Below are 25,588 nucleotides of genomic sequence, written 5' to 3' on the forward strand. Positions count from 1 at the left end.
GGTTTGAAACAGAACCAAGGTCATTTTATTCCAACTTTTTGTTGCAGATTCATGGGACAGCAGCAGTTGTTGCTAGAACTAATAGGCTGAACACAACTAGGACCCTTCAGCAAAAGTTAAAAACCCTGCCAAGCAAAGTAACTCTACCTCAGATATCTACATCAGGTAATTCTTGTAAAATGTATCTGTCTTGAAGTGGACATTATTAACTTCTAAGCTTCTAAAGGTCTTTGAACCACTCCATGGGCATCAATGGAGAAAGCTAGAGGACTTAGCAAAGTAAAATTGAAATCTTCTTGTTTTGAATTGATTCATAGAATATACCTCATATTGCAATAAAGAAAAAGTAGATATACAACCAATCCAAAATATCTGTTAATACTATTTAATGACTTTCAATAACTAGGATTTTGTCAATTATATTAACATATTTCATTTATACATCATTTTAAACCGCTACACCTATCATTTTGATAAATTTGTAAATACGGAAAAAATTTGATGTTATCATGATGTTATGACGTCATAAATTTGTTACTAGTTATTTAACATGGATAGATCAAATCAGGGAGTTGCAAAAATTGCCCAATTATAATTTGCAGGTAACATTTCAAAATAACAGAGATTCGTGTCATTACAAAAGACATTCATCGGACAAACTAAGCTAACAAAACTGCAGTTACTCAGGTAAGTGAAAAGATTTCAAAAGATTGGTTCACTAGAAGATGCCCGTTTAAAAACAATGGAAGGCTTCGGACAACCAGAAATGTTTAATCTGTCACAGTTGTTGGAGAGGCGAAAACTGTTAACAGTGACCATTACTTGCACCTTCTGATTAACGAATTCATTCCAGCTCTCAAAGAAAGGTATTCATACTGCTGATATTCATTTCCAACAAAATAGAGCACCCCCCCCCCATACACACACACACATCAGGACTCAGGATAAGTTCCTGGATGGTTACAGAAAACATTCTTTAAGGAACTGATTTCGTTAAGGACAGACTGTGTTTGCATGGCCATACATCCCTCTGATTTAATCCATTGGACTTTCTTCTGTAGGGGTTTTTCATACAAAAAGTGGATACTCTAAAGTCAAACACTCTGAAGGATTTTAAATTACCAACTAACCCAGAAATTTGGAAAGTTACACAAGATATATATACTAAAATTTGATCAATAACTTAAAAAAAAGACGAACTCATGAATAAAAAAAGGACGTTACGTACAGCATGTGCGGTAAATAAAAGCATTAATTGAAACTGAATTATTATTTTTAAGAATGCGTAAAAACGTAGAGGCATGTATTGTATAAAACGTTATATCATATGTTAAAATTTAAAATATTTAGATAAAGTGTATTTTAATATTTGACAAAATTATTATCATATGAAATAGTATCAGATATTTTGGATCACCAATTTGCAGAAAATGCCATTTAGTTAATCATAAGATAATTTAATGATACAAAAGGCTAGGATTTTTTTAACACTTTATATTAACTGGGCTCTTTTTAGATCTACTTGTATTTATATTACATGCCTGTATTTCTATATTTCCAGGTAACCAACAGTGTAATCAGACCCCGTTCACAGACCTCAGTACTAAAGCACTACACCTTAAAAATCCTCAGATCAAGCGTCTTACTCAAGATCTCAATAGTAAGTTCTCAATTATCACATTGCACAAGTTATATCTGCAGGTAAATTTCAAAATATCCCAGGGTTTAAGTTACAAACGGTTAAGCTGGAACAAACTATAGTAAAGCTACAATTTTTTTTTTTCAATTGATACATGTAATGTTGTGCATATTTATGTTGGATGCAAACAAGAACATTGAAAAGTGAATATGTAGCATGAATAAGATACTTTTGTTGTTGTAGATCGTAATGAGCTTGTTCCTGGAAATATATATGGAGTTGGACGTCGCGACAGTAACACAAGCACGATCAGCTCGTACATGTCCAGCATGAGGTCAGAAACAAGTCCGTTCAATCCTGGTAGCAAATTCTCCAGCCGACGCTCGAGTGAGGCTTCTCAGATATCTGCTCGTCTCAGCATTACAAACTCACCTTACGAGTATGATATCACGGGAAACCTACCTATGCACATGCAGCAAGGTCATAGTCGTCGCTCAAGTGAATCGAGCAACAGCAACATCAGCAATGTGGCTGCCCAGTTCTCAAAAACTCACTTGGGGAGTCACCCAAATCTCATAGTGCAATCTCAAGCCATTACATTACGCAGCCCACATAGCAAATCGCGAGAACGTGTTCAGAGGTTCTTATCGGCCAGGCATGACCTTGATGGAGCTAGGACAAGTACCCCCTGCAGGACCCCCCTCCCTCATGAGATCCCCAATCAGGAGAGGAGGAGGGCTAGTGACCCGGTCAGGACACTGGATCCAAACTTCAGTGCCCTCAAACGCCTTCAGAGGTTCCACAGCCTCAACATGATGAGACCACTACCTGTCCCACAAAGCATGAAGTCATTACTGACAAAAACAGACTCTAACTGCACGTTTAATTCTTCACGCAGTAGCATAGCTACCGATAACAGTGTGCAGGAAAATGATGAGTATGAGAATGGCGCTGATTTTGATAATGAGATGGAGCTCCTGGAGAAGATGATGGACGATAACGAGGATATGTTGATTCCGGACGACATGCAGCGCTTCCTCAATGAGCATTATTACCACCTGGATAACTCAATAGCTGAGACGGAAGTCGCGGCGTCATCCAGGGCGAGTATAATGACTCAAGACCTGAACCAGACCACGCCCCTCCCAGGAGATATGGACGCCAATATGCAGGTCAATGGTGGTTACTATGGAAATCAAGGCAATAATCAGGATATGATGTACAACAATGTCAATGGAATGCAACAATTTAATAATAACACCAGATTACAAAACTGTGGTGATATGAATCAAAACAATATGCAACAAAATATGATGCAAACTATGCAGAACCAAAATATGCAAGTTATGGGTGGCAATATGCCCATGAATCCTGTGTGTAATCAAGGATTTAATAATTTGCAAGGAACTCAAGCAAACCTTCAGAATATACCTCAAGGTTCAAATATGATGCAAACTGGAATGCCCCATGCTTCTAATTATGAAAATGGCCCCCTCATGTCTTCCAATGGACCAATGCCCCACCCACCCAATGTTCCCATGCCTCATCCTCCAAATGGTCCCATGTCTAATAACCAGAACTCACATCTACCACATCGAAATATATCACAACCTTCCCCTGGAAACCAAATGTACAGGACTATGCAACAAAATATGAACCCACAAATGATGCGAATGAACATGAATCAAAATATGAACATGAACCAGTGGAACACAATGAACAATACTAACCAAGGAATACCTAATCAGCAATTCATGAACAACTCCCTTCCATCTCAAGTCAACATGCCTCACCCCCCAAACATGCCCAAAGGGTTATCTCAGAACGCCATGCAACAACCCATGGGAGGCATGATGCATCAACCCCAGCCTCCCATCAATAAACGAGAATCTGAAAGTCCTCAAGTCCAGGTGCCACATATCAGTACATCTCACATTCCACCTCGGGCTAAGGGCAGGAATCAGATGGTGATGCGCCAGCACCAACAGCAAATGTACAACAACCAGCAACAACAACAGCAGCAGGGCATGTATAACCAGAATCAGACAGGGAACATAATGCCCCAGCCCCCCTGTCCCCCAATGTACCCCCAGAATTCACCAAACATGATGTACAGGCAGAACATGAATATGGAGCCACAGCTGGCCAATAACCAGCCCAACCCCAACCAGCTGATGCCACAGCCTGGGTACCCAACACAGATGGAGATGTCCCCAGGATGTAACCAGGTGACCAGTTCTACAGACAGGAAAGAGGCCCCGCCCCCTCCCCCTCAACCCCAGCATCCCCCACCCCCTATCATTGAAGAATTCATGGAGAACATTAACTCAATTTCTTCAGAAAACTTGTTGGATAACATGAGTTCGATTTCAGAGGTGTGCACGCCCACTGCGATGAGTCATCGTTCAGCATCCCAGTCGTCTGTTAGATACAATGCGTCTCTGCTGAGTTCTAATAACATGGTGGTCAACGATATGAGTTCTGTATTAACCCAGCTAGCAGAGGAAAATAAGTATTTAAACATGAGGCACTGATGATAGCTTCACTAAATAAGGGAAAATATGTTGTGTTTTCTTGGAAAATGTGTTCTTATAAGTGCTATAATAGATTACAGTGATTTCAGCTTTGTAGTGAATGGAAGATTTTCTTTATCTTTTTTGTTTAGGTTTTAGAAGAGGATGTACATATTAAACTGTTAACGGCAGTTTCAAAGTTCCTTTTTTTATGCAAAAGAATTTCTTTTTAAAGTGCCAAAATAAGAATGGTTTCTAATCGGGAAATTTTAATGTGCTGGGTTGAAAGAGAGAGAAAATTCATCAAAAACTTGATATTTTGCACAAAAAAAGATGTCTTTCACATACATTTCATCTTGAAGAAAAGTGACAAAATGGTTTTGGTGCTGATTGAGTCTTCCAAGACAAATTATGGGAGTACATATCTCTCTCTTATTTTTTTAGTGCAGTTGACATTTTGAAGATCAATTGTCTATGATTGGTTATTTTTGAAGACATTTGTCTTGTCTCTTAATATTAAACTGGGCAGTTGTAACTGTCAACAGTCAGTGAACTGTATATTTTGTTGTCATCAAATGTTAACATTTATACATGTATCTCATTAATTTTTTATTATCATTTATTAGTTGCATACATTTTATGGTATATTTTTCATTGTACATTTTTAGTGAAGATTAGTGCTTTTTTCATCAATTTTGTGCCTTTTTGGAATTGTTTTACTGATGATGCTCTTCTATGATCACTTGTTTGATATTTAAAGAATTCATGTGTATGGTAAAAAAAAACTTTACAAGAGATTATGTGTTGCAGAAATGTGCCTTAAGGAATATTTATTTTTACCCTTTTTATTTCAAACACCTTTTTTCAAACACATTTATAGTAGTACTCATCAATAAATGGCTCAAAAACAAAGATCAAATTTACTGCTAAATGAATACTCAACTTTTTTTTTCTCGGAAAGAAACGGAAAAATTCTGTTTCTAAAGAGATGTTTAATGTGTGTGTCTGAAGAGATGTGTAATTTTATATTTCTTTGAGCAGATGAACCTCATACTATAGTTTCATGACATTACATGGGAGGGGTGTAATTTTTTGCAAGCCTGATCAGCATAAATATATATCATGAATTAGCAAGTATTTTCTGCCTTTAAAGTGCTTCATATGTATAGACAGTTATTGGTATTGACAGGATATGTTTGTGAATTCCTGAATCTTGAATGAGATATGCCAGAGATTTGTGACAGTATTTTGTAAACTTAACTGTACATGGTACACATTTCTATTCATCAGGTGTTGATCTCTTCTAAGGGCAGCATTAAAAAGGGATTCTTTTCGTATAGAGGGGGAAATTTTCAGTAAAGGAATAAAATAATGCTTTTGTTATAGTATCTGCACAGATTTTTAAACCTCGAAATAGTATTCATTAGATTTTATTTGTTTTGGAAATTAACATGCAGTATATACTGCATTTATTTAAGAAGGTGGTAAAAGTGCTCAAATATCTGAAATATCTATTGCATGTAGTTATTTCTGAAAATTGCAAACAGGGTATGTGAGAAATTTGACACATTGAATGAACAGGGTAAATGTCAAACAATTAGCTCCCTTCAGCAGCTTAGCAGTTACTGAAGTACATAAATATATGATTCACAATTATGGATAAGGTTTTACTTTCTTCGTTTGAAATTATAGATTGTCAGAGAGGCAGGTTTGGTGCTTAACATGACCATTTCTTGAGTAGATTTGAATATTTTGACCAGAGTCTGAATACAATAGTTGCTTCTTAAAATAGCATTAACTCAGACTTTGAGTTCTCGTGAAATGGTTACTATTTACACACACAAAAAAATATTAATTTAGGTATTAATTCAGTTATAGATAGGAGATTTTCTCTATATCTGAATTAGATTTATATATGCCTCTGTCCATTTTGTTAAGAGATTATTTTAAAAGGTTAGTGTATATTTTAGAGGTTTTGAATCTCATTTTGCAACATTTGGTGCATCACTGTATTTTTATACATTCTACAGATTTTTATTGATGTTGAGATTATTATGAATGGTTGTTACATGATATTGACCTACTTTTTTTAAGTGCTATTACACGAGGCGTAATACATTTTTACTTAATGTACATACTGTATTTTCATGCATTTTCAACATTTTCACTTTGACGTTAGTGATTTTAGTTACATTATTATACAATATGTACAGAAGCATCACTGAAAATGCAGAATGTTTTATCTTTGCAAGTTTTTCCCCCCAAGAATCTTATCACTGCATTCTCTGTGATTTTCCTTATATTTTGAAAAGAAATTTTAAAACGATGAGTAAAATGTTAGTGAAATATATTGTGTTTGTTTATCAATTATATATATGTTACATTTACATGTCAAAATATGATTCAATAAAATTCTAATACAATTCAAAAATGACTACTTTTGCCATTTGTAGCTATTCTGGGCTGTAGACTCATGGAGCTAATGCTATGGCCATTTGTTTGGTGTGCATAAAGTTTCTGACATGTGGGCCATACCACTATCTCAAGAACCCCTTGGTCAGTTACGACTTGCATGGGCAAAGAGCTTTAATTTCTTACTAACAATAGGCCCATGGGCCTTATAAGTCACTTGAGCATCATATAACAACTTTTCAATAGTTGAATTTGGTTCATGTTTGAAACCAGAGGTCATTACATTCACAATTTGGAAAGAGGCACAATTGCACATCTTAACTATACACTTGGCATGCTTAGTTTGGTTACTTATTACCCATAGGCAAAGTAATGGAACAAAGAAGAATCAATTAAACTAATCATTAAAAATCACCACTGACCAGTAGTTTCCCTACCCCACAGGAACCCCAGACCCTGGGGTCATACATTTCAAAATTTTGTAAAAGGCACCCTAGCTCATCCTAATTGCTTGGTCAATACCAAGGAGCAGACTTCAAAACATTCTTAATTTCAGTATTTAATCAATAGACCCCCCTTCTACAGTACTCCTGATGCAGGGGCCTTGAAATTAACAATACTGGAAGAGGCACCCTTGCTCACCATGTCTATGTATGTAGTTAATTTGTTTAACAACCAAGAGCAAGAGAAGATTTTAAAAGAATTAATGCATTTTCACTATATATAATCAATAAAGCCCTGTCCTAACAGCAGAACCCTTGACAATTTTGGAAGAGGCACCCTTGCATACCATAGCTATATTTTAAGTTTGTTTAATGCCCAATAGCAGAAAAGAATATTTTCAAAGAATTAATCCATTTTTAGTATGTAATCAACAGAGCCCTAGAACCCCTCGGGGGCCATGAAATTCACAATTTTGGTAGAGGACACAGTACTTATTACAATAATGCCAACAGTTTGACTGCTAGATTTCCAGGACTAAAGGAGAATTTATTTAAAGATTGCATTAATTTTAGTGGTCTCCGGTGGAGGGGGGGGGGGGCATGGACAATGAAATTTATCATTTTTGTTCCCCTAGATGCTATATATGCCACATTTGGTTGAAATTGCTTCAGTGGTTTCAGAGGAGAAGCTGAAAATTTTCAAAAGTTTCCAAAAAAGAAATAGCAATAGGTCACCTGAGTGCCTCATATGACCTAAAAATAGTATGTGACCCTTAAACAAAGGGAGATAAGTTTATTAGCTTTCCTTGGCTGAAAGTTCAAGGACACAGCTATTGTCTGTCTGTCCATCTATTGTAAACTTCAAATGTTTTACTTATTTTTCAGAACCTTTAGGCCAATTATAACCAAATTGAAAGTTGGTACAAAGCATCCTTGGGTTAATGAAATTCTAATTTGTACAAATGAAGGTCTATTCCTTCATCTAAAGAGAGATATCCAAGAAGAGGCCAAAAAAGGGATGTTATAAACAAATATTTCTATAGGACCATTGACTTGCAAACATTCCCATGTCTTGTGAATTGATTTGTCTTCATAATGGATCCTTGGTCGGCTAATTAAAATATATCTCATTTTTTTCATGATATACTAGTACATGTTTACAGTTGAACTTCGATATCCCAAACTCTGGTATATTGAATACATACATGAAAATGTTTTCAGAAAGCCCCCATTACTTTTTCTCCCCATTTTTACCGTTCGATATCTCATATCTTTAGATAGATTGTATGTCGGAAGTTCTTCCTCATTAACTTCCAGATTCTATTGGTAGATGATTTGAAGTCCGAAATTTTCAAACATTACTTTTTTAGCAATATATTTATATTCTTTAAACTACAAATCTTTAAAAATTTGTAGGTCTGTCCTCTTGGGGAATTATTTACCGGTATGTCAATAGGTGTGTTAACTAGATAATTTGACGATGTCTGACAAAGCACAAGTATCACCGATTTTCAGTATACAATCTATAATCTTGGGTTCGTTAATCCATGATGGATCACAGTACAGTTTCCACATGTAGAACAGATCATTTTTTACAACTTGATTTCACAAGCCAAGATAAAAGCTGTGCGCAAAATTAAATCAGTCTGCGTTCTCGTGCACACAAAAGATTTGGAAAAAGGTACATGTTAAATTCAGTGTTACCTATCATTGATTCAAATACATCTACCTTTTATTTTTTATTATTTAATTGTATCGTTCTTCAATTAATTAATTGTGATGTCTATCTTCCATGATCTCCTGTCAATTTAAATTTTGTAATGTGTACTATATTAAAAAAAATCCTTAAATCTTGGGTTGGGAATACGGGGGTGGGGGTGGGGGGTTCCACAAGCACCCGTGGAAATACTTTATTTAATTAATCATAACATCAAGCTATCGGACATCGTTTTATTATTTTGATGTAAATAAACAAGAAAACATAACTAAACTTTGATAAGTATCGCGTTGTAAATTTACAACTACCGGGGGGGGGGGATATTACTTGCATGCAAAATTTATAAATGCAAAATTTACAACATGATAACTTGTCTTGTTTGTCTCTCTGTTCAATATTGTTGAAATATGGGGTTGTTTGTTTATTTGTATCAATGTAATTATTGACATCTTGTCTTTTCAGTGCAAAATATTACGGAAAGTAAAATATCCGGAATGGTTCTAAATTATAGAAAAGTCAAGAGCAGTTAACTCTGATCTGCCGCATCGAATCATTGTGGAGGGTAAGAAAAAAAGATTGCAAGGTTTTCAAAGAAATATTGTTCAATTGCAAGTATGTTCGATTTGTAGACAAGTGGAAGAATGCTTTAATTTTGATAAAATATATGTAACGATTTGAGAAATAAATATGCTGCAAATATTCCTGAAGTAAATAGCGGCGTTTTCGGAGAAAATTCGAACTGATTGTGTTTGCATTTTCATGCTTTCTCGACTTAGTTTGATTCCCCATCATTTCTATTTGATTATGAATATCTTTTACCATTTATAAGGGAATATATTACGTTTTTAAATAGACAAGCTCAAATGTGACATGAAATAAAACTTTGGCATTTCCAAGGTGTGATTTTCAATTTAAAAAAGAAAGAAATCGCCTAGTATTCACAATCCAGAAGGGAAAGTAAAAAATTGAAAATGAATGTACAGAACTGATGAAAGCACAGTATTATAAGGAAACCAGGTTTTTGTGCAAATAGTGTTTTTTATCATGTTTATTAACAGGCTTAACTTATTATGATTAGATTTTTTGTCTCTGATTTTAGCCAAGTTAAAAAACACCCCCCCCCCAAAAAAAAGAAAAAAAATATTTTTTGTTATTTCTTGACTGTTTTGTTGGGGACAAAGGCTTAATGTACAATTTCATTCATTTTATTTTTAGGACTGCAGTAAAAGTAAAAGCTGAATTTTATTTTTAGGATGACCACATCAGCGGGTTATAAACCACGATGCTTCCTAGACATCGAGATCGATGGAAAGTCCGGTAAAGGGACTAAACTACTTACCATAAACTGATAAATTAAAATTGTTTGTAACTTAAACACATCTATCTTGAATAACTGTCACAATAAGTGTTTATTCTTGATGCTTGCCTTGCAAAGCAAATTTTAAAAGTTTAATTTTTTTTAGAGGTAAATGTACTCACTGAAAAATGTTAGTAGAATTCTTGTGTGTTTTCCTATTTCATTCGTGTGTTTTTAATAGACAACAATATCATTGTGGTTAAATGTACTGCATTGTGACACATTTCTATTTCAACACAGCCAATTTGATATATAAACATAATTTAAACCAGCATGTTCAACAGTTTTGTATTTTTAAAAAAAAAAGGCTTTAGTATATTCAGTACAGTGAGATTTTCTCTTTTGTAGAAGGAAGAATTGTGTTCGAGTTATTTGCTGATGTTTGCCCCAAAACTTGTGAAAATTTCCGATCATTATGCACAGGTGAAAAAAGTGTTGCCATTTAGTATGATGATTTCTTAGAAATTTTGTACTTGACAAAGCATAAAATATATCTGTACCTATTCAGTAAGTATTTAATAAAATTCACCATGATATTTGTACATAGGAGAGAAAGGAGTTGGACAGAAGTCTGAGGTACCTCTTCACTACAAGGGAGCCCCGGTCCATCGTGTGGTGAAGGACTTTATGATACAATCAGGCGATTTCACCAGAGGTAATTTTACTGATATTTTGAATGAGAGAAAAGAACTTATTTTTCTAATTTTGCTCTTATTATTTAATACTCAAGCCCTTGTAATAGGATGAACTTTGTTTAAAAGAAGTGTATTGTCTGGATGGAGTGATTGATTCATGATTTCAGAGAATTGAATAGAGAAATTGCTTGCATATGAAATATATCAGATACTGGTTCCTAAATAGTCCCTGTAGATTTAATGTTCTAGTTGAAATCATTGATAAAATCATTATTTCTGTTTGTATATTATATATCTGAGAATATTTATATATTATATCCTGAGAGTTTTGTGTAATATACACCTAAGATTGGTCATATATTATATACCTGAGGGTGTATGTTATTTACCTGAGAATGTTTATATACAGGGTTTAATCTAGGTTTTTGGGGAAACTACCCTTTCTGTAGAAATTGGGAAAATCAACCGAGGTCTGGAAACCACTCCAGTGAGTGCAAGACAGGCCCTGCTTGGGGGGGGGGGGGGAATTGAATTTCAGCATTTTTATGACCATTTTAAGTGCATAAAGTAGCAAAGTAAACCATATTTCTCATATACTGAAAAATTTTACTTTAAATTTTCAGTCTGTATGAAGGAAGAAAAAATATTTGAGGTTTTTATTATTGTAAAGGGAATATATTACTCCTCAAAAGGGGAAAATAAAATCTTCAGGGGAAATTTTCTCTAAGGGGAAAAACACAGAATATCGGTAGTAAATATGCCCTAGATTAATCCCTGATACACTATACACCTAAAAATCATTATAAACATACACTTTTACAGGTGATGGAACCGGGGGAGAGTCCATATATGGAGGGATGTTCCCAGGTAAGTTATCAGGGTTTATATTTAGAAAAAGTGTATAATTATATCCTGGTCAGACAAAGGTAATAATAGTGGGAATGTGAGGGTATAAGAAATATGTAGATATCACCAAATTTGTCTACCTCATGTTCTGTTAGGATGATAAGTTAACTAAAGGACTAAGTCTGAGATTGAATTTCAATGTGAAAATTGCTCAGAATCCTGGTTTTTACATTGAAAAGTAAGGTCATTAATTTATTTCTATTTTACAATTATAATTTAAAATTGTGGATTATGGTATTATCCTCTGCAATAACATCATCTCTTATTCCTTCTGAAATCTTTTCTAATTTTTTCTCTGAATTGTCTATTTTATGTTTTCTTAGATGAGAATTTTGTGTTGAAACATGACAAAGAATTCCTTCTGTCCATGGCAAATCGTGGTAAAGACACAAATGGCTCCCAATTTTTTATGTAAGTATTATTTTATAACAGTGGTATTGAAATCATAAAAACAGGGTTTAAACTTAACGCTCGCCCACTCGCAAATTGCAAGTAAAAATTGGTGTGGGCTCATAAAATTTATAACTTGCTCGCCCATGTGGCGAATAAAAATTCTGCAGGGTGCTGAATTAATTCCCAGTCCCCGTACTGAAAAATAGACATTTTACACAGGTTTTTGATTCAAAACTACAGAACAATGAAATAAATCACAGCAGCATGGTCCTATTGTTCGTAAATATCCTTCATCTTTTCCATTTGAAGTACTACATGATTTGTGAAATCCAAAAAACGATCGTCTTTTTTCCTAATCTGAATTTCCTCCAACCCTTTGTAAATGCTTGATACGCGAGAGATATACAATTTAAATAACTCCTAACTACGCAATGTTGTGAATAGTAAGTTTTTTCACTTATTTCAGATCTGTTTTAGTTTATAAATTTAACCTAGAAAATCTTATTGTGTCATTGTCACTTCATCAGTTGAAGAAGCAAATATACATGAAGGTGGGCTACGTTTTCATGTATTACCATGTGGCACTCAAACAAGCATGGAACCACACAAAAAAAAAAAAAAAAAAAAAAAGGATAGTAAAAGTATTGATTGAATTTAATTGTTATTTCCTTAAAGTAAATATTTAAATGACATTTGATTTTTATAAAGTAAGAACAATTTTAAACAGATGAATTTATATATGTATTTTATTAATTTGTATCTACTTTTTGTCCCTTTTTAAAAAATTACAGTCTGTGTCCCATGGGCTAACAAATCTAGCAGTGGGCTCCTAATTTTGAAATGTCAGGAGCCCACATGCTCGTGGAAATTTCAGTGAAGTTTAAACCCTGAAAAATTATTCTTTTTTTGCTCTTTATTCTTTGTTTAAGATAATAACAGTAATCCTGTTATTATAAAGATGTATAAATTAACAATAAGTATTCATTAAGCAGTATACAAAGCATCTGTGATAGTTTAAAGAAACATGCATATGTACAACAATTTAGTTAGTTTTTTGCGTAATCAGTGGTTAATTTTTTCTTCCTTGGGATTTAACAATTTGCATTTTCTTTTTAGAACAACGAAACCTGCACCACATCTTGATAAGTAAGTTTTTATACCTTTTTTTAAAGGAAATTTTTATATTATTCAGTTTTTAAAACTACACTTGAAGTGCTTCCTTTTGTTAATGCATAAATGATGAAGCTAGTATAAAATCATCATTTGTTTTATATCAAAGATTAATTTTATAATCTACTGTAGAAGCAGAAATTTTCGTGGGGATAAAATTTCGTTGATTTGTCATCAAAAATAGTTTCGTGGGCATTTAATTTCGTTGTTTTGAGAGTAATTCCATTCAATATATAGTCATAAAAAATTTCGTGTGGGATTTAATTTCGTTGATAATTGTTAACAACGAAATAAACGAAATTTAATCCCCCACGAATATTTGTGCTTTTACAGTAATTGATATTTATGATTTTAGCAAGCATACAGTCTTTGGACATGTGATCTTTGGTCAAGAGGTGGTCACCAAGATAGAGAACTTAGAGACGGATGAAAAAAGTCGTCCAAAAGTGGATGTGAAAATTGCCAACTGTGGAGAATTAGTTCTTCAAGTAAAAGCCAAAGGTACATATTAGAGTTTGATTTAGCGCTTGATTGCTGAAATTTTCAAAAGGTATCTATGTACAGAATAACACAATTATTCATAAATATTAAGCTGTGAAGAACTATTCATGAATAAATTAGTTTTGTGAAGAAAAAGACAGTTATACTGCCCTTCTTGTATCTGCATTTTTCTATTTTCATCACTAATAACAAAAATGATACTTTACATTTCTCTGCCAAAATGCATTGCATAATTATGCTGGTAAGCTTTCTATGGTTAATATTTGCACAAATTTCTAAAAGAACAGTATATTAATAAATGTGCTTTATTATTTATTGATAATGTGCTTAACCAGAATTTTAAAATTTTAAATTACATATAACCAACTGAAAATAGCAATAAAATATGTGTGTCATTTTGAGGTCAGCAGTAAAATTTCTTATCATGATCTTTTACAGGAAAAAAAATTAAAAAGAATGTTTTCCTATTTTATTTAAAAAAAATATCATAATTAATGAATTTACATTGTACAAATATGCAAAGTCAGTACATTGGGTCATTATTTATCCCATAAATATAACTCTATATTTCCTCATTTCATTATCAGATTAAACTTGGGTATTGAGGGCGTATGATTATGGCTTCATAGTATTCCCTTTTACAATTACCTTTTTTCTCGATGACTAGCTAAAAAGAGAAAGAAACACTCGGAGTCTGAAGCCAAGAGTTCTGGTGATTCAGATGAGTCATCTTCAGAAATGGAGAAAACGAAAAAGAAAAAGAAGAAACATAAAAAAGAATCCAAAAAGAAGAAGCACAAGAAAAGAAAAAAAGAAGAGGAAAGGTACACAAAGACATTTTATCCTTTTCAAGTTATTTAATGTACAACTACAGTGAATCTAACTCAGACCTTATGTCTCGAATTTTTTTTTTCATCTCATAATTATGCAGCATCAAGCAAATAAAGAAAATCCATGTTCTTGATTAGATCTTCAAGAATTAAATCTTTTTCATTGGTAAAAGTAATGTTCAAAATGACTTTAAAACTGCTTTATATTTATAAATTCAGTGCTGAACATATGAATATTTTTTTTCTGCAAATGAAAATGTAAGTGTATCCTTATAAAGTGGGTTTGAGGCTTTCATATTAGTACAATTCTCTATTAAATATTGATGTTCACCTGATATTCCTAGTAAGTTCAACTGTGTATTCATTGTGAATTTTCTCATAGATAAACAGATTAAAATTGTAATGCTGTTTCTGGTATTTAGTGCAAAGAACGAGCAGAAGGAAGAAGAAATCACCACAGTGTTCGCTCAGATTCGTCCGGATGAAATTCCCGACGTCCCTCAGCAGAAGTTCTTAAGCAGGGTCAACAGAGAGGAGGAAATGGAAAAGTATTCAAACATCTATCTATCACTGCTACTAAAATTGGAGTACTTCTAAACATTCAAATTATGAACTGTAATAGATGAATTCAATTTAATTGTATATTAAAAAAAAAAAAAAATCATAGACCACTTGAAGAAGTGAAAAATCAGATTTTTACAAAATTTAGAGAAAACAATTTTAATTATTTTAAAATGCTTTTTGCTGAATTTTTGTGTTATTTTTTGTTTTGGTTTTTGTGATGGTACTTTATATGATTCATGTTTATTGACTACAGAGAGAAGTCTCCACCAGGCTATGGCAACCGGCGGAGAATTGATAGGATTCCCTATGGAAACAAGCCCAAATTTACAGCCAGTGGGAGAAAAATTAAAGGCCGTGGCACATTGGTTAGTCTCTGAATTAAAAAGTTTTTATCTTCCCCATCAGCCTCAAAAGGACTGTAAAATACTTTTTTTTGCAGAAACTTCATTTATTTTGTAATTTTGAAAGACTGTTTTTCACGTAAATTTAATTTTCATGTATACATGTATTTGTAAAACAAAGATAATTTAGAACCATAACCAGAGTTTGTGAAAATTATGTCTAGCTGGTAAATGCCAAATGGCGATGTCGTGAAATGAAAGTGTCACAAAAATTCAGTGATCTACAGTACTGTTACAATTTTTTTTTAAAAAGTTTGCAAAGAGAGTACATGTGTATAAAATAAAATTATAGAGTTTCAAGTTATGTGACTCCAGAATTTTTGGGGAAGTTGGAAACATACCAAAGGAGACTGATTTTAGTATATGTATGAATCTAAGTAACGCATTTATTATCATTGATAATTACAGAGATATAGAAGTAGGAGTAGAAGTGAGACACCACCTCACTGGAGGCAAGCCGTGGAAACCCGACTACGATCTAACCAGCAACAACAACAGCAGCAGCAGCCTTACCCAGGGGAGGATCAAGGGAGAGAAGAGAGGTGGGCGATGGGGGACAGAATGACTGACCGGAGGGACAGGCAACCAATGAGGGAGAGGCACATACAAGAGAACAATCAAGAGGCCAGGAGGAGGAGGTTAAACATTTATCTATAATGGTTAAAAGGTTTTAAGGTTTGGTTAAAGGAGGATTCGGACTTTTGAAATTTCGGAAGCATTTTATTTTGGAACTTCACAAGAAAGAAGTTGTCAGATTTGTTAAAAACTATATGTAGTTCAAGATGGTATGTAAAGGTTAGATGGGACATGATGATGTGTTTCAAAAATTTTAATATTTTTTTTTTCATGTGCCTAAAATTCAGAATTGATAATCATACATGTATAAAAGCAAACTTTAAATAAGTTTGCATTTGATAATGAAGAATTTTTTCCCTCTTTATCAAAATAAGTAAAGAAATTCTGTAAAATAATATCACAATAAAGTACATTGTTATATATACATTACATTATCAGGGAAGACAAACCAGAGAGAATGGAAGATGATAAGAAGTCCAGACAAGACAGATCTGATAAGAGAAGGGAAAGAAAGGAATCAGCGAGGGAGGACCGGTCCCCTGATAGACACCGAGACAGAGAGAGTGACAGAGGGACAAATAGAAGACAGGACAGGGACACGGATAGAGAGAAAGACAGAGGGATGAATAGAAGGCCAGACAGTGATAGAGAGAAAGACAGAGGGACAAATAGGAGGCCAGACAGGGCGGGTAACAGGAGGAAGGACAGTGTGGAGGAAAGGAGGAAGAAAGAGAGAAGCCCCTCCTCTGAGGGGGAAGTTTCTGATTCTGATTCCTCCCCGCCCAGACAGAGGGACAGGGAGAAGTCGGGTTACAAAAACAGGAGCAGGTACAAAGTTTATTTCTATGTATAACATTATGGTCTTTCATAATACCTCCTAAGTGACCAAGTTGATCTGTTGCCCGTGTGGCCTTCATGACCTGTTAACTGAGTGATCTAGATGACCTGTTACCTGAGTGATCTAGATGACCCGTTACCTGATTGACCTAGATGACCTGTCACCTGGGTGACCTAGATGACCTGTTACCTTAGTGACTTAGATAACCTGACACCTTTGTGACTTAGATGACCTGTCACCTTTGTTACCTAGATGACCTGTGACCTGGATGACCTGTTACCTGATTGACCTAGATGACCTGTTACCTGAGTGACTTGGATGATCTGTCACCTAGATGACCTTGATAATATACTGATTGCACTACCTACATTTAATTTTTTTCTTTGGTTTAATTTTTATTTAACACATAAAAAATTTAATTGACCTATCATGAGTTGAATTGAATTGGATGTTGTAGATCTCCAGATGATTTCAGAGAGAGGAGGAGGGACTCGGAGCGAGATGGCAGGAGAGTCGAGTCCAGACCAGGTCCTCAGAGGTCAGTGGCTCACGACAGACGAAAGAGGTCAAGGTAAAAATAATAACATATACTCGAAAATGGCAAGACAGACAACAGAGATTTAGAAAAAATAGTAGTTAACACACAGATAACATATAGAGTCAACTATATGTAATATTTTACCTGGGATAATCATTATTTAGTTCTTGCCGTGTTAGATTGATTGAAGATAAATTCTTATTTACATTTACAAAACCTTTTTAACTTGTTACAGCTCAGAAGATTCAGATAAAAGATCAAGGTCAAAAGAGAGGACACGTAGAAGGTCAAGGTCAGATTCTAGGAGTAAAGCCAGGAGAAGATACAGTTCAAGTAGAAGTAAATCAAGTTCAAGGTCACCAAGTCTAGAGAGAAGACCTCCACCTGGAAGGTAGGCTTGTCAAGTTTTGTTACTTTTCATCTTCAATTTCACAATACCAAATATGCATTTAAACATATACTCTTAATTTAATTGTGCTATTCTGAATTTCATTTCAAAATTAATCTTAATTTTTGAATGTCACAAATAGCTTACAAAAATTAATACTTATCTGAAAAGCTTTTCAAGCAAAATTTGTATGGTTTTACTACAAACTTTATTTCTAGATTTATAAAGAAGAAATCAGAGACCTATGGGTCCCGTGTGTTGAACACATTGGTTAAACCTGGTAAATTATAAACGAAGTCACTGAGTTCAGACTCACGCAATAGGTAAATGTAACACTTGTCCTAGACTATGAACTTAAAGACTCACACAGAAAATCAGTTAGTCTTATCCTGAGTTCAGACTCAAACAACAGTTAATAGCACTCATCATAAATTAAAAATTGAATTTCAAAATTAGTTTTTTGGACTTGCAATGGATAAAAAATAATACTTCTGAAAAAGCTTTTAGTCAAGTGTTGTAATTTTTCATACATTGAAAATTTTATGCGATTGTTTTTTCAACGAAGTTAAAATCACACAGATATATGTGATATATATTGATATATATTAATATATGATATATAATTTTTGATATATAGATATATATATATTTTATTAATTTAATAGATATATTTTTAATATATAGATATATATATATGTTGTGATTTTTTTTATTACAGAAGTCATTGGTCTTCTGTGTAGTGACCTGTAATTGAAATGAAAACTTGTTTGCTTATTAGGGATCAGTCAAATTCATCAAGAGTTAATGGTGGACTAAACAGTTCTAAGTATAGTCCACCTAGACGAGAAAACCTGGAAGTGCGAAGAGAGATCCGGGAAAATGATTTTAAAAATGACAGCAGAAGATCTCCAGACAAGCGAGGATCTGATCATCCAAACAGACCCACGGAAGTTCTGCAGCAAAGTAGAATACAGTACGACTTGGAGAAGAAGGAGGTACCCATCAAGGCCCACCCAGTCAAGTCATTAAATGATTCCAAACAGAGGCGGTCAAGGTCATCATCCTCTAGCAGATCTAGGTCAAGGTCAGACGATTCACGAAGTTCTTCATCGAGTTCAGGTGAATCTGATGATGATGGTAATGCTGAAGAACGAAAGAAAGAAAAGAAAGTTGAGGTATTTAACTAATGCAGTGACAAAGTAGGGATAATATAAGGCTTTGAACTTTTGAAGGTTTTCAGTAAAGTAGATAAGAAAAGTGATTTACATGCTTTGTGACACTCAGTTCATTCTTAATCTGTTATTTACCTCAGATAATGATAAAACTTGGACATGTTAGTAGAAAGAAAAATAATAGCACATAATTAATGCATGTAATATTTTGACTTTACTAAATGTAGACCTAAACTCAACTCTAAAAACTGAAGTACATCTTTTGAGAGCAGATGTTTGATAGTTATGAACATAATGATTTCATTAACATGATGATTTCCTTACACAGGAAAGGTTTAAGTGGCAGCCACCCCCAGAACCTGAAGAAGAGTTTAAGCCCAGACAAAGGGTATTGCACTTCTAAGTAATTTGAATGCAAAAATTTACATATATTTCATGTCTGATAAAAAAAAAAATGTGTTCTACAATAATAATATATTTTAGGTTTGCAAGCTAGGTTAATATTTTCGCTGTTTGTTGGTAGGCTTCTCATACAGAAACAAAAGAAGAGAGTGTGAGGACATCATTAAGGATCAAAACTCCACCTCTGCCTCCACTGGGACAGGTAGCAGAGGCCACGTCAGAACTAGCCAGGTACTCCACATAAATCACTCATACAAAAGGTTTCCTAATCTAATGTTAAACTAACGAAGATTGAGACCAATGTTGTTTTACTTTACAGAAGGAGCAACAGATGGGACATGCAGACAACTGACCAAAAAAGGAATTTGAGTGAAAATAAGTCCAGTCCTCCCCCAGTGGATAAAAAGCTGCCTAGTCCACGTAAATCTAGACGTTCTTCTTCAAGGTCGTCTTCATCTAGCTCCGGTAGATCCAGCTCACGTTCTCCATCACCTACCAGCAAGTTCTTGTACGGCAAGAGTGAGAGTAAGATCAGCCAACCTCCGAACTCATCAACCAATCAGCAATCAGCGGGATTCAGTAAGGTGTTAACGAGTATGTTGGATATTCCTATCCCAGCAGTGCCTGAAAAATCACCAGAAAAACCAAAGGAGGCCAAGTCTACTCTTGATGAAAGAATCAAAGATTTTAAGTGAGTGATAAATAAAGTAAAATAAAATGAGCAGTTAATAAGTTGTTATGTGTAGAGTATAAATCTTTTAATGTGAGTTCTTCATACTAAATTTTAGTTCAATTTTTATTTCAACTCGTTGTGTGCTGCACTCCAGTTGTTTATGATCATAACCAAAATATTTTGTCACATAGATAAGACAAATGGAAAGTAGGTGCACAACTCAGTTGATATATTGAGATTTGCTTAGTATTGACTATTGACTCAGCCAAAATTGGTACATTATTTCTGTTAACGATATGAACGTAACATCTAGACACCACGACCCTTAGATGTGGCTTTCATTTTACTTTTTGTAATTTTCTTTCCAGTGTCAATGTGTCTAAATCAAAGGTGGAAATAGCCACACGAAGGACAAGATCAAAAAGCTCCAAATCCTCCTCATCTGACAGATCTAGCAGGTCAAGGTCACCCAAATCCTCCAAGACCAAACAGAGGTCACCTGAAAGGTACAAGTCTATATTTCTTATGTGTGTGGTTCAAAATCTGTTTCGTACACCTTTCCTATGTTATTTATTCTATTGATTTGATTGATTTTTTTTTCTACAGGAAGCAATCATCAAAATCTCCCTTAAGATCTAATAGGAATTCTCTAAGGTCACCAGGGTTGGGAAAAAGAAGGTCTAGTAGTCCTCAACCAAGAAGATCATCAGCAAATCGATCCAGAAGTCCAAAAAAGCCAACAATCAGGAGATCAATCTCACCAAGGAGAAGGTCAGGTTCACCTAGAAGGTCAAGGTCATCTAGAGGAAGATCAATTTCACCGAGAAGAGGAAGGTCACCTAGAAGGTCAACATCAAGAAGGTCACCTAGAAGGTCAACATCAAGAAGACGATCCATTTCACCCAGACGATCCAGATCCCCAAGAAGATCATCTTTCAGACGATCTATTTCTCCACGTAGACGAGCCCCTCCCTATCGATACAGGTCTCCAATAAGGAGAAGACCGTCCCCTCGACGTAGAAGTAGGTCAAGGAGTCGATCCAGAAGACGCTCTCCAATCAGGTCCAGGCAGAGGTACATTCATTAGAAAGCTTTATCTCATTGTTCTGCCATGTAGAAATCAGATGATCAACATTTTCACAGATTATAAAAATCTTGTTATCAAACTGCAAGCAGAAAAAGAATCAAATATACATACATTTGATCTGCCTCCTATCGATTTGTTTACTTCATGCAGAAAATGTTTATTATTGTCTTCCTGCATGCATATCTAATTTAAGACTGTCAGTTGGGGTTATTCTAGGGCATGGTGTATCATAGTTTTGGTTATGATGTTTTCTGATCACATCAAACATCATGGAAAATCTTATCCAATCTAGACTCTTCATGAATCTTGCTGATAGTGAAATTTTTTTACATTTATATCCTTGTTAGGTCTAGAAGTCGCAGTCGAAGAAGAGGGAGGAGTTCTAGTTCTAGAAGCAGAAGTAGAAGTAGGAGGCGCAGCAGAAGTGGAAGCAGAGGCAGAAAGCGCAGCAGAAGTGGAAGTAGGAGGCGCAGTAGGAGTGGAAGCAGAGGCAGAAAGCGCAGCAGAAGTGGAAGCAGAGGCAGAAAGCGAAGCAGAAGTGGGAGTAGAGGACGGAGCAGAAGTGGAAGCAGAGGCAGGAAGCGCAGCAGAAGTCGAAGTAGGCAGCGTAGCAGAAGTAGAGGACGTAGTGAGAGTCCTAGAGGCAGACGAAGAAGTCGGAGTGGAAGTAGAAGCAGACGACGAAGTAGGAGTAGGTCATGAATCAGCTGGAGACCTCAATTACAATCTATCTGCTATGTGGATAGCATTTGAAACTAGTATTCTTCAAGAAGGTTGACCACTGGCTGATTTAAAATACCAGTTATATAAATTTTATAGAATGTGGCACATGGGCCATTATGGTAGAATTCTCTGCCAATTCTAATCTTTTATTTAGGATTTCATTAATTTTGAGTGCTGATGATCCATTCATTTTACAAAATAGACATAAATTGTACATAATTTACATAGGCAAACCTTTGCCTTTAGTGCATACCATTGTCATTTGGTAGAATCATGGTCCTTGTTTTATTCTGTACCTACATTTGTCATTGTGTGAGTGTTCAGGAGTTTAGGTCTTGTTTATTCTTGTATTGTTAGGAACTACTGGTTGTAAACCCAGTGACAATAACATCCTAGTTTGGTACATTTTATTTGTGTATTCCCCCCTGTTTTGTTCAGTCACAAACATTCTGTGTCCAAAGACTTTTAAAGTTTCTTGTACAGAAAAACGTGTAAAATATTTTTCAATTCAAGAATAATTGATTTACACTTAAAATGATGTCACATTTTCTTCACTTGTCATTGCATAGTCTTTATGTTCATTAATTAGTTTTAGTAATTCATTATGTGAAATTATATAAATTCAAATCAATCGGTCAATTTGTCATAAGTAATTTTAATATGTATAGGGAAATTTTGATCTCCAATAGGTATCTCAAAAAGATTCCATGCACTTATCTGCATCGATGTTTAACTGTAAGCATGTGAAAAATGGAAAGACATTTTTGGTTACTCAAAAGAAAAGTATGCAAACTTTGGTTTTAAATTAGTTTTACAGTGATAAAGAAATTTTTCAAACATTGAAAGGTTGGGATATTGATACCAAATATTTCCTTTACTAAAGAAATATTGAACAATGGACAGATATACATTTTATACTTTTCAGCTTTTAAGTTTTTAGAAATTTCTCTGAGACCCATGGCACAATTTGTACACAGATATGAATGTTTTTCAATAAATTCACTTATTTCCAAGATATATGAATATTTTTTTTATCATTTTAATTATGCATATAGACTGACATAGTAAAACACAAAATAATAAGGAATCATTTTAATCTATGGGGGTTTTGGGGTTCATGTTCAAGGGCCAGTAAAAATGTGTGGTTCTTGGGGATGTACTTTTCCTGGGTAACTCATATATACAGAAGATTAAATGAATAAATGTGCTAGCTGACAGAATTGTTCATGGGGTTGTCAATTCATGGATAAGAGTGACTCACAAAATTCATGAACATTGGTCCTTCCACACACGACAATTCTACAATTTGACCCCCTAGTATGCTTCTAGGTTATGGATCCATATCATATTTAAGGAATGGAAATGTACTTGGACCTTAATCTACTTAAAGTCAAGGTATTTTGATTTTTGCATCATAATAGTTTTAGCTCACCTGAGATGAAGGCCTGTCATCAGAAACTTTTCACAATTTTGTCTTCTCTCCATACCTCTAGGGCCAATTTCATGCCAACTTGACATGGAGCAACCTTGGGTGAAGGAAATTCAAGTTTCATCAATGGAAGGGCAACACCCTCCTACAAGGGGAGATCAGAATGGAAAAAATGAATGGCATTTTTCGAAAATCCCTTCTTTAGAACCAATGGGGCAGAAAATGAAATAAATATATATAAAGAAAGCTTTATTATTGTAAATTCAGATTTGTTCAAATCACCCCTTCCGCTGGAGATAGTGTGGTGCCACATTGTATCTAGGATTTCTTTAAAAATCTCAAGAACAACAAGGCCATGACTAGTCATTTCTGTGAAAGCATTGATTCTCAGGCAATATAGATTCAAGTTTATTCAATTCATGACCCCTGGAGGTAGGGTTGGGCCACATTTGGCAATCAAAGTAAATTGACTCAGGAAAACTATAGGGGAATTAAATCTTAATTTAAATATTTTATTTAAAGGGGAAAAATTGACTTCTTGGGAACATTGGGACCATGGTCTTTATGGTGTTAGGACTGGGAAATGCCTTAAAATTAGGAATGGGCCTAAATTGTTCAAATCATGACCCTTAGGGATAGAGTGGGGCCACAATAGGGAATCCCAGGTTTTACAATGAAATATGTAGGAAAAAACTTTTCAAGAACCATTGCGAAAGAAAAGCTGAAACTGAAGTATAGGAACATCCTGTGGTCCAAGTGTAGATTCTAATATGTTCATATCCTGATCCCTGCGGGTAGGGCAGGCCAGAGTCACAATAAGTATTACAAGGGGGAAAGCTGGTGAAGAAAAAGCATGGCCAAAGTTATTCAGGTGAGCGATGTGGCCCATGGGCCTCTTGTAAGTATAAATAATTTAAGTTTTTTTATCTTTCAAATAAGTCATAAGAAATGCATTTGTCATATTGCTAACATTGCTTTCAAATGATTTTCATCGATATAAGCTTTTGTATAAATTAGGGGTATATAATATTACATTTGACAAAAGAATTGCTTCGATTTCTTGGATTTTTAGCTCATCTGAGCCGAAGGCTCAAGTGAGCTTTTCTGATCAAAATTTGTCCGTTGTCTGTCGTCGTAAACTTTTCACATTTTCATCTTCTCAAGAACCACTGGGCCAATTTCAACCAAACTACAAAGTATCCTTGGGTAAAAGGGATTCAAGTTTGTTCAAATGAAGGGCCACGGCCTCTTCCAAGGGGAGATAATTATGAATTACAGAAAAATTAATGGCATTTTTAGCTCACCTGAGCTGAAAGCTCAAGTGAGCTTTTCTGATCACCCATTATCCGTTGTCCGTCCGTCCGTCTGTAAACTTTTCACATTTTCAACTTAATCTTCTCTAGAACCACTGAACCAATTTTAACCAAACTCTGTACAAAGCATCCTTATGTGAAGGGGAATTTGAATTATAAAAATCAAGGGCCTAGTCCCCTTCCAAGAGGAGATAATCAAGAAAATACAAAAATAGGGTGGCGCGGGTCATTAAAAAATCTTCTTCTCAAGAACCACTGGGCCAGAAAAGCTGAAACTTATTTGGTAGCATCCTGGGGTAGTGTAGATTCTAAATTGTTTAAACCATGACCCCCGGGGGTAGGGCGGGGCCACAATAGGGAATCCAAGTTTTACATAGAAATATATAGGAAAAAACTTTAAAAATCTTCATCTCAAGAACCACTGGGCCTGAAAATCTGAAACTAATGTGGAAGCATCCTGGGGTAGTGTAGATTCTAAATTGTTCAAATCATGACCCCCGGGGGTAGGGCGGGGCCACAATAGGGAAATTAACTTTTACATAGAAATATGTAGGAAAAAACTTTAAAAATCTTTTTCTCAAGAACCACTTGGCCTGAAAATCTGAAACTTATGTGGAAGCATCCTGGGGTAGTGTAGATTCTAAATTGTTCAAATCAACCGGGGGTAGGGCGGGGCCACAATAGGGAAATTAAGTTTTACGTAGAAATATGTAGGAAAAAACTTTAAAAATCTTCTTCTCAAGAACCACAGGGCTAGAAAATCTGAAACTTATGTGGAAGCATGAAGCATCCTGGGGTAGTGTAGATTCTAAATTGTTCAAATCATGACCTCCAGGGGTAGGGTGTGGTCACAATTGGTATTACAAGGAGGGGAAATCTGTTAAAGAACAGCATGGCCAAAGTTTTTCAGGTGAGCAATGTGGCCCTTGGGCCTCTTGTTTTTATTTGCATCGGGTTCGGCATTTTAA

General features: G+C 34.9%; 2 protein-coding genes across 5 annotated transcripts in view; both read left to right on the forward strand.

Annotated features, from left to right (window-relative positions):
* Positions 1–6,586, forward strand: part of LOC134259417 (zinc finger protein GLI4-like) — a 76,717-nt gene extending 70,131 nt beyond the window's left edge. For all 4 annotated transcript variants that reach the window (XM_062742002.1, XM_062742001.1, XM_062742003.1 and 1 more), the window contains 3 exons: positions 48–165; positions 1,562–1,660; positions 1,883–6,586. In XM_062742002.1, coding sequence (XP_062597986.1) covers positions 48–165; positions 1,562–1,660; positions 1,883–4,173 — 2,508 coding nt within the window. In that variant the 3' untranslated portion in view covers positions 4,174–6,586. The remainder of the gene's footprint in view (positions 1–47; positions 166–1,561; positions 1,661–1,882) is intronic.
* Positions 6,587–9,690: 3,104 nt separating this feature from the next.
* On the forward strand, positions 9,691–22,438 carry LOC134259414 (peptidyl-prolyl cis-trans isomerase G-like). Its single transcript, XM_062741998.1, has 24 exons — positions 9,691–9,741; positions 9,977–10,041; positions 10,430–10,504; positions 10,629–10,736; positions 11,539–11,583; positions 11,946–12,033; positions 13,132–13,161; positions 13,541–13,686; positions 14,354–14,510; positions 14,939–15,064; positions 15,334–15,445; positions 15,890–16,119; positions 16,496–16,885; positions 17,353–17,466; positions 17,669–17,824; positions 18,040–18,076; positions 18,119–18,144; positions 18,600–18,996; positions 19,322–19,381; positions 19,517–19,626; positions 19,715–20,086; positions 20,437–20,574; positions 20,675–21,142; positions 21,503–22,438. Exons 1-24 carry the CDS (start codon positions 9,713–9,715, stop codon positions 21,855–21,857), a joined length of 3,834 nt encoding a protein of 1,277 aa, XP_062597982.1. The 5' UTR covers positions 9,691–9,712; the 3' UTR covers positions 21,858–22,438.
* The last annotated feature ends 3,150 nt before the right edge of the window (positions 22,439–25,588 follow it).

The sequence above is a fragment of the Saccostrea cucullata genome, unplaced genomic scaffold, assembly GCF_032062105.1.
Source record: "Saccostrea cucullata isolate Sc308-1 unplaced genomic scaffold, CSIRO_AGI_Scuc_v1 ctg840, whole genome shotgun sequence".
Classification (NCBI taxonomy): domain Eukaryota; kingdom Metazoa; phylum Mollusca; class Bivalvia; order Ostreida; family Ostreidae; genus Saccostrea; species Saccostrea cuccullata.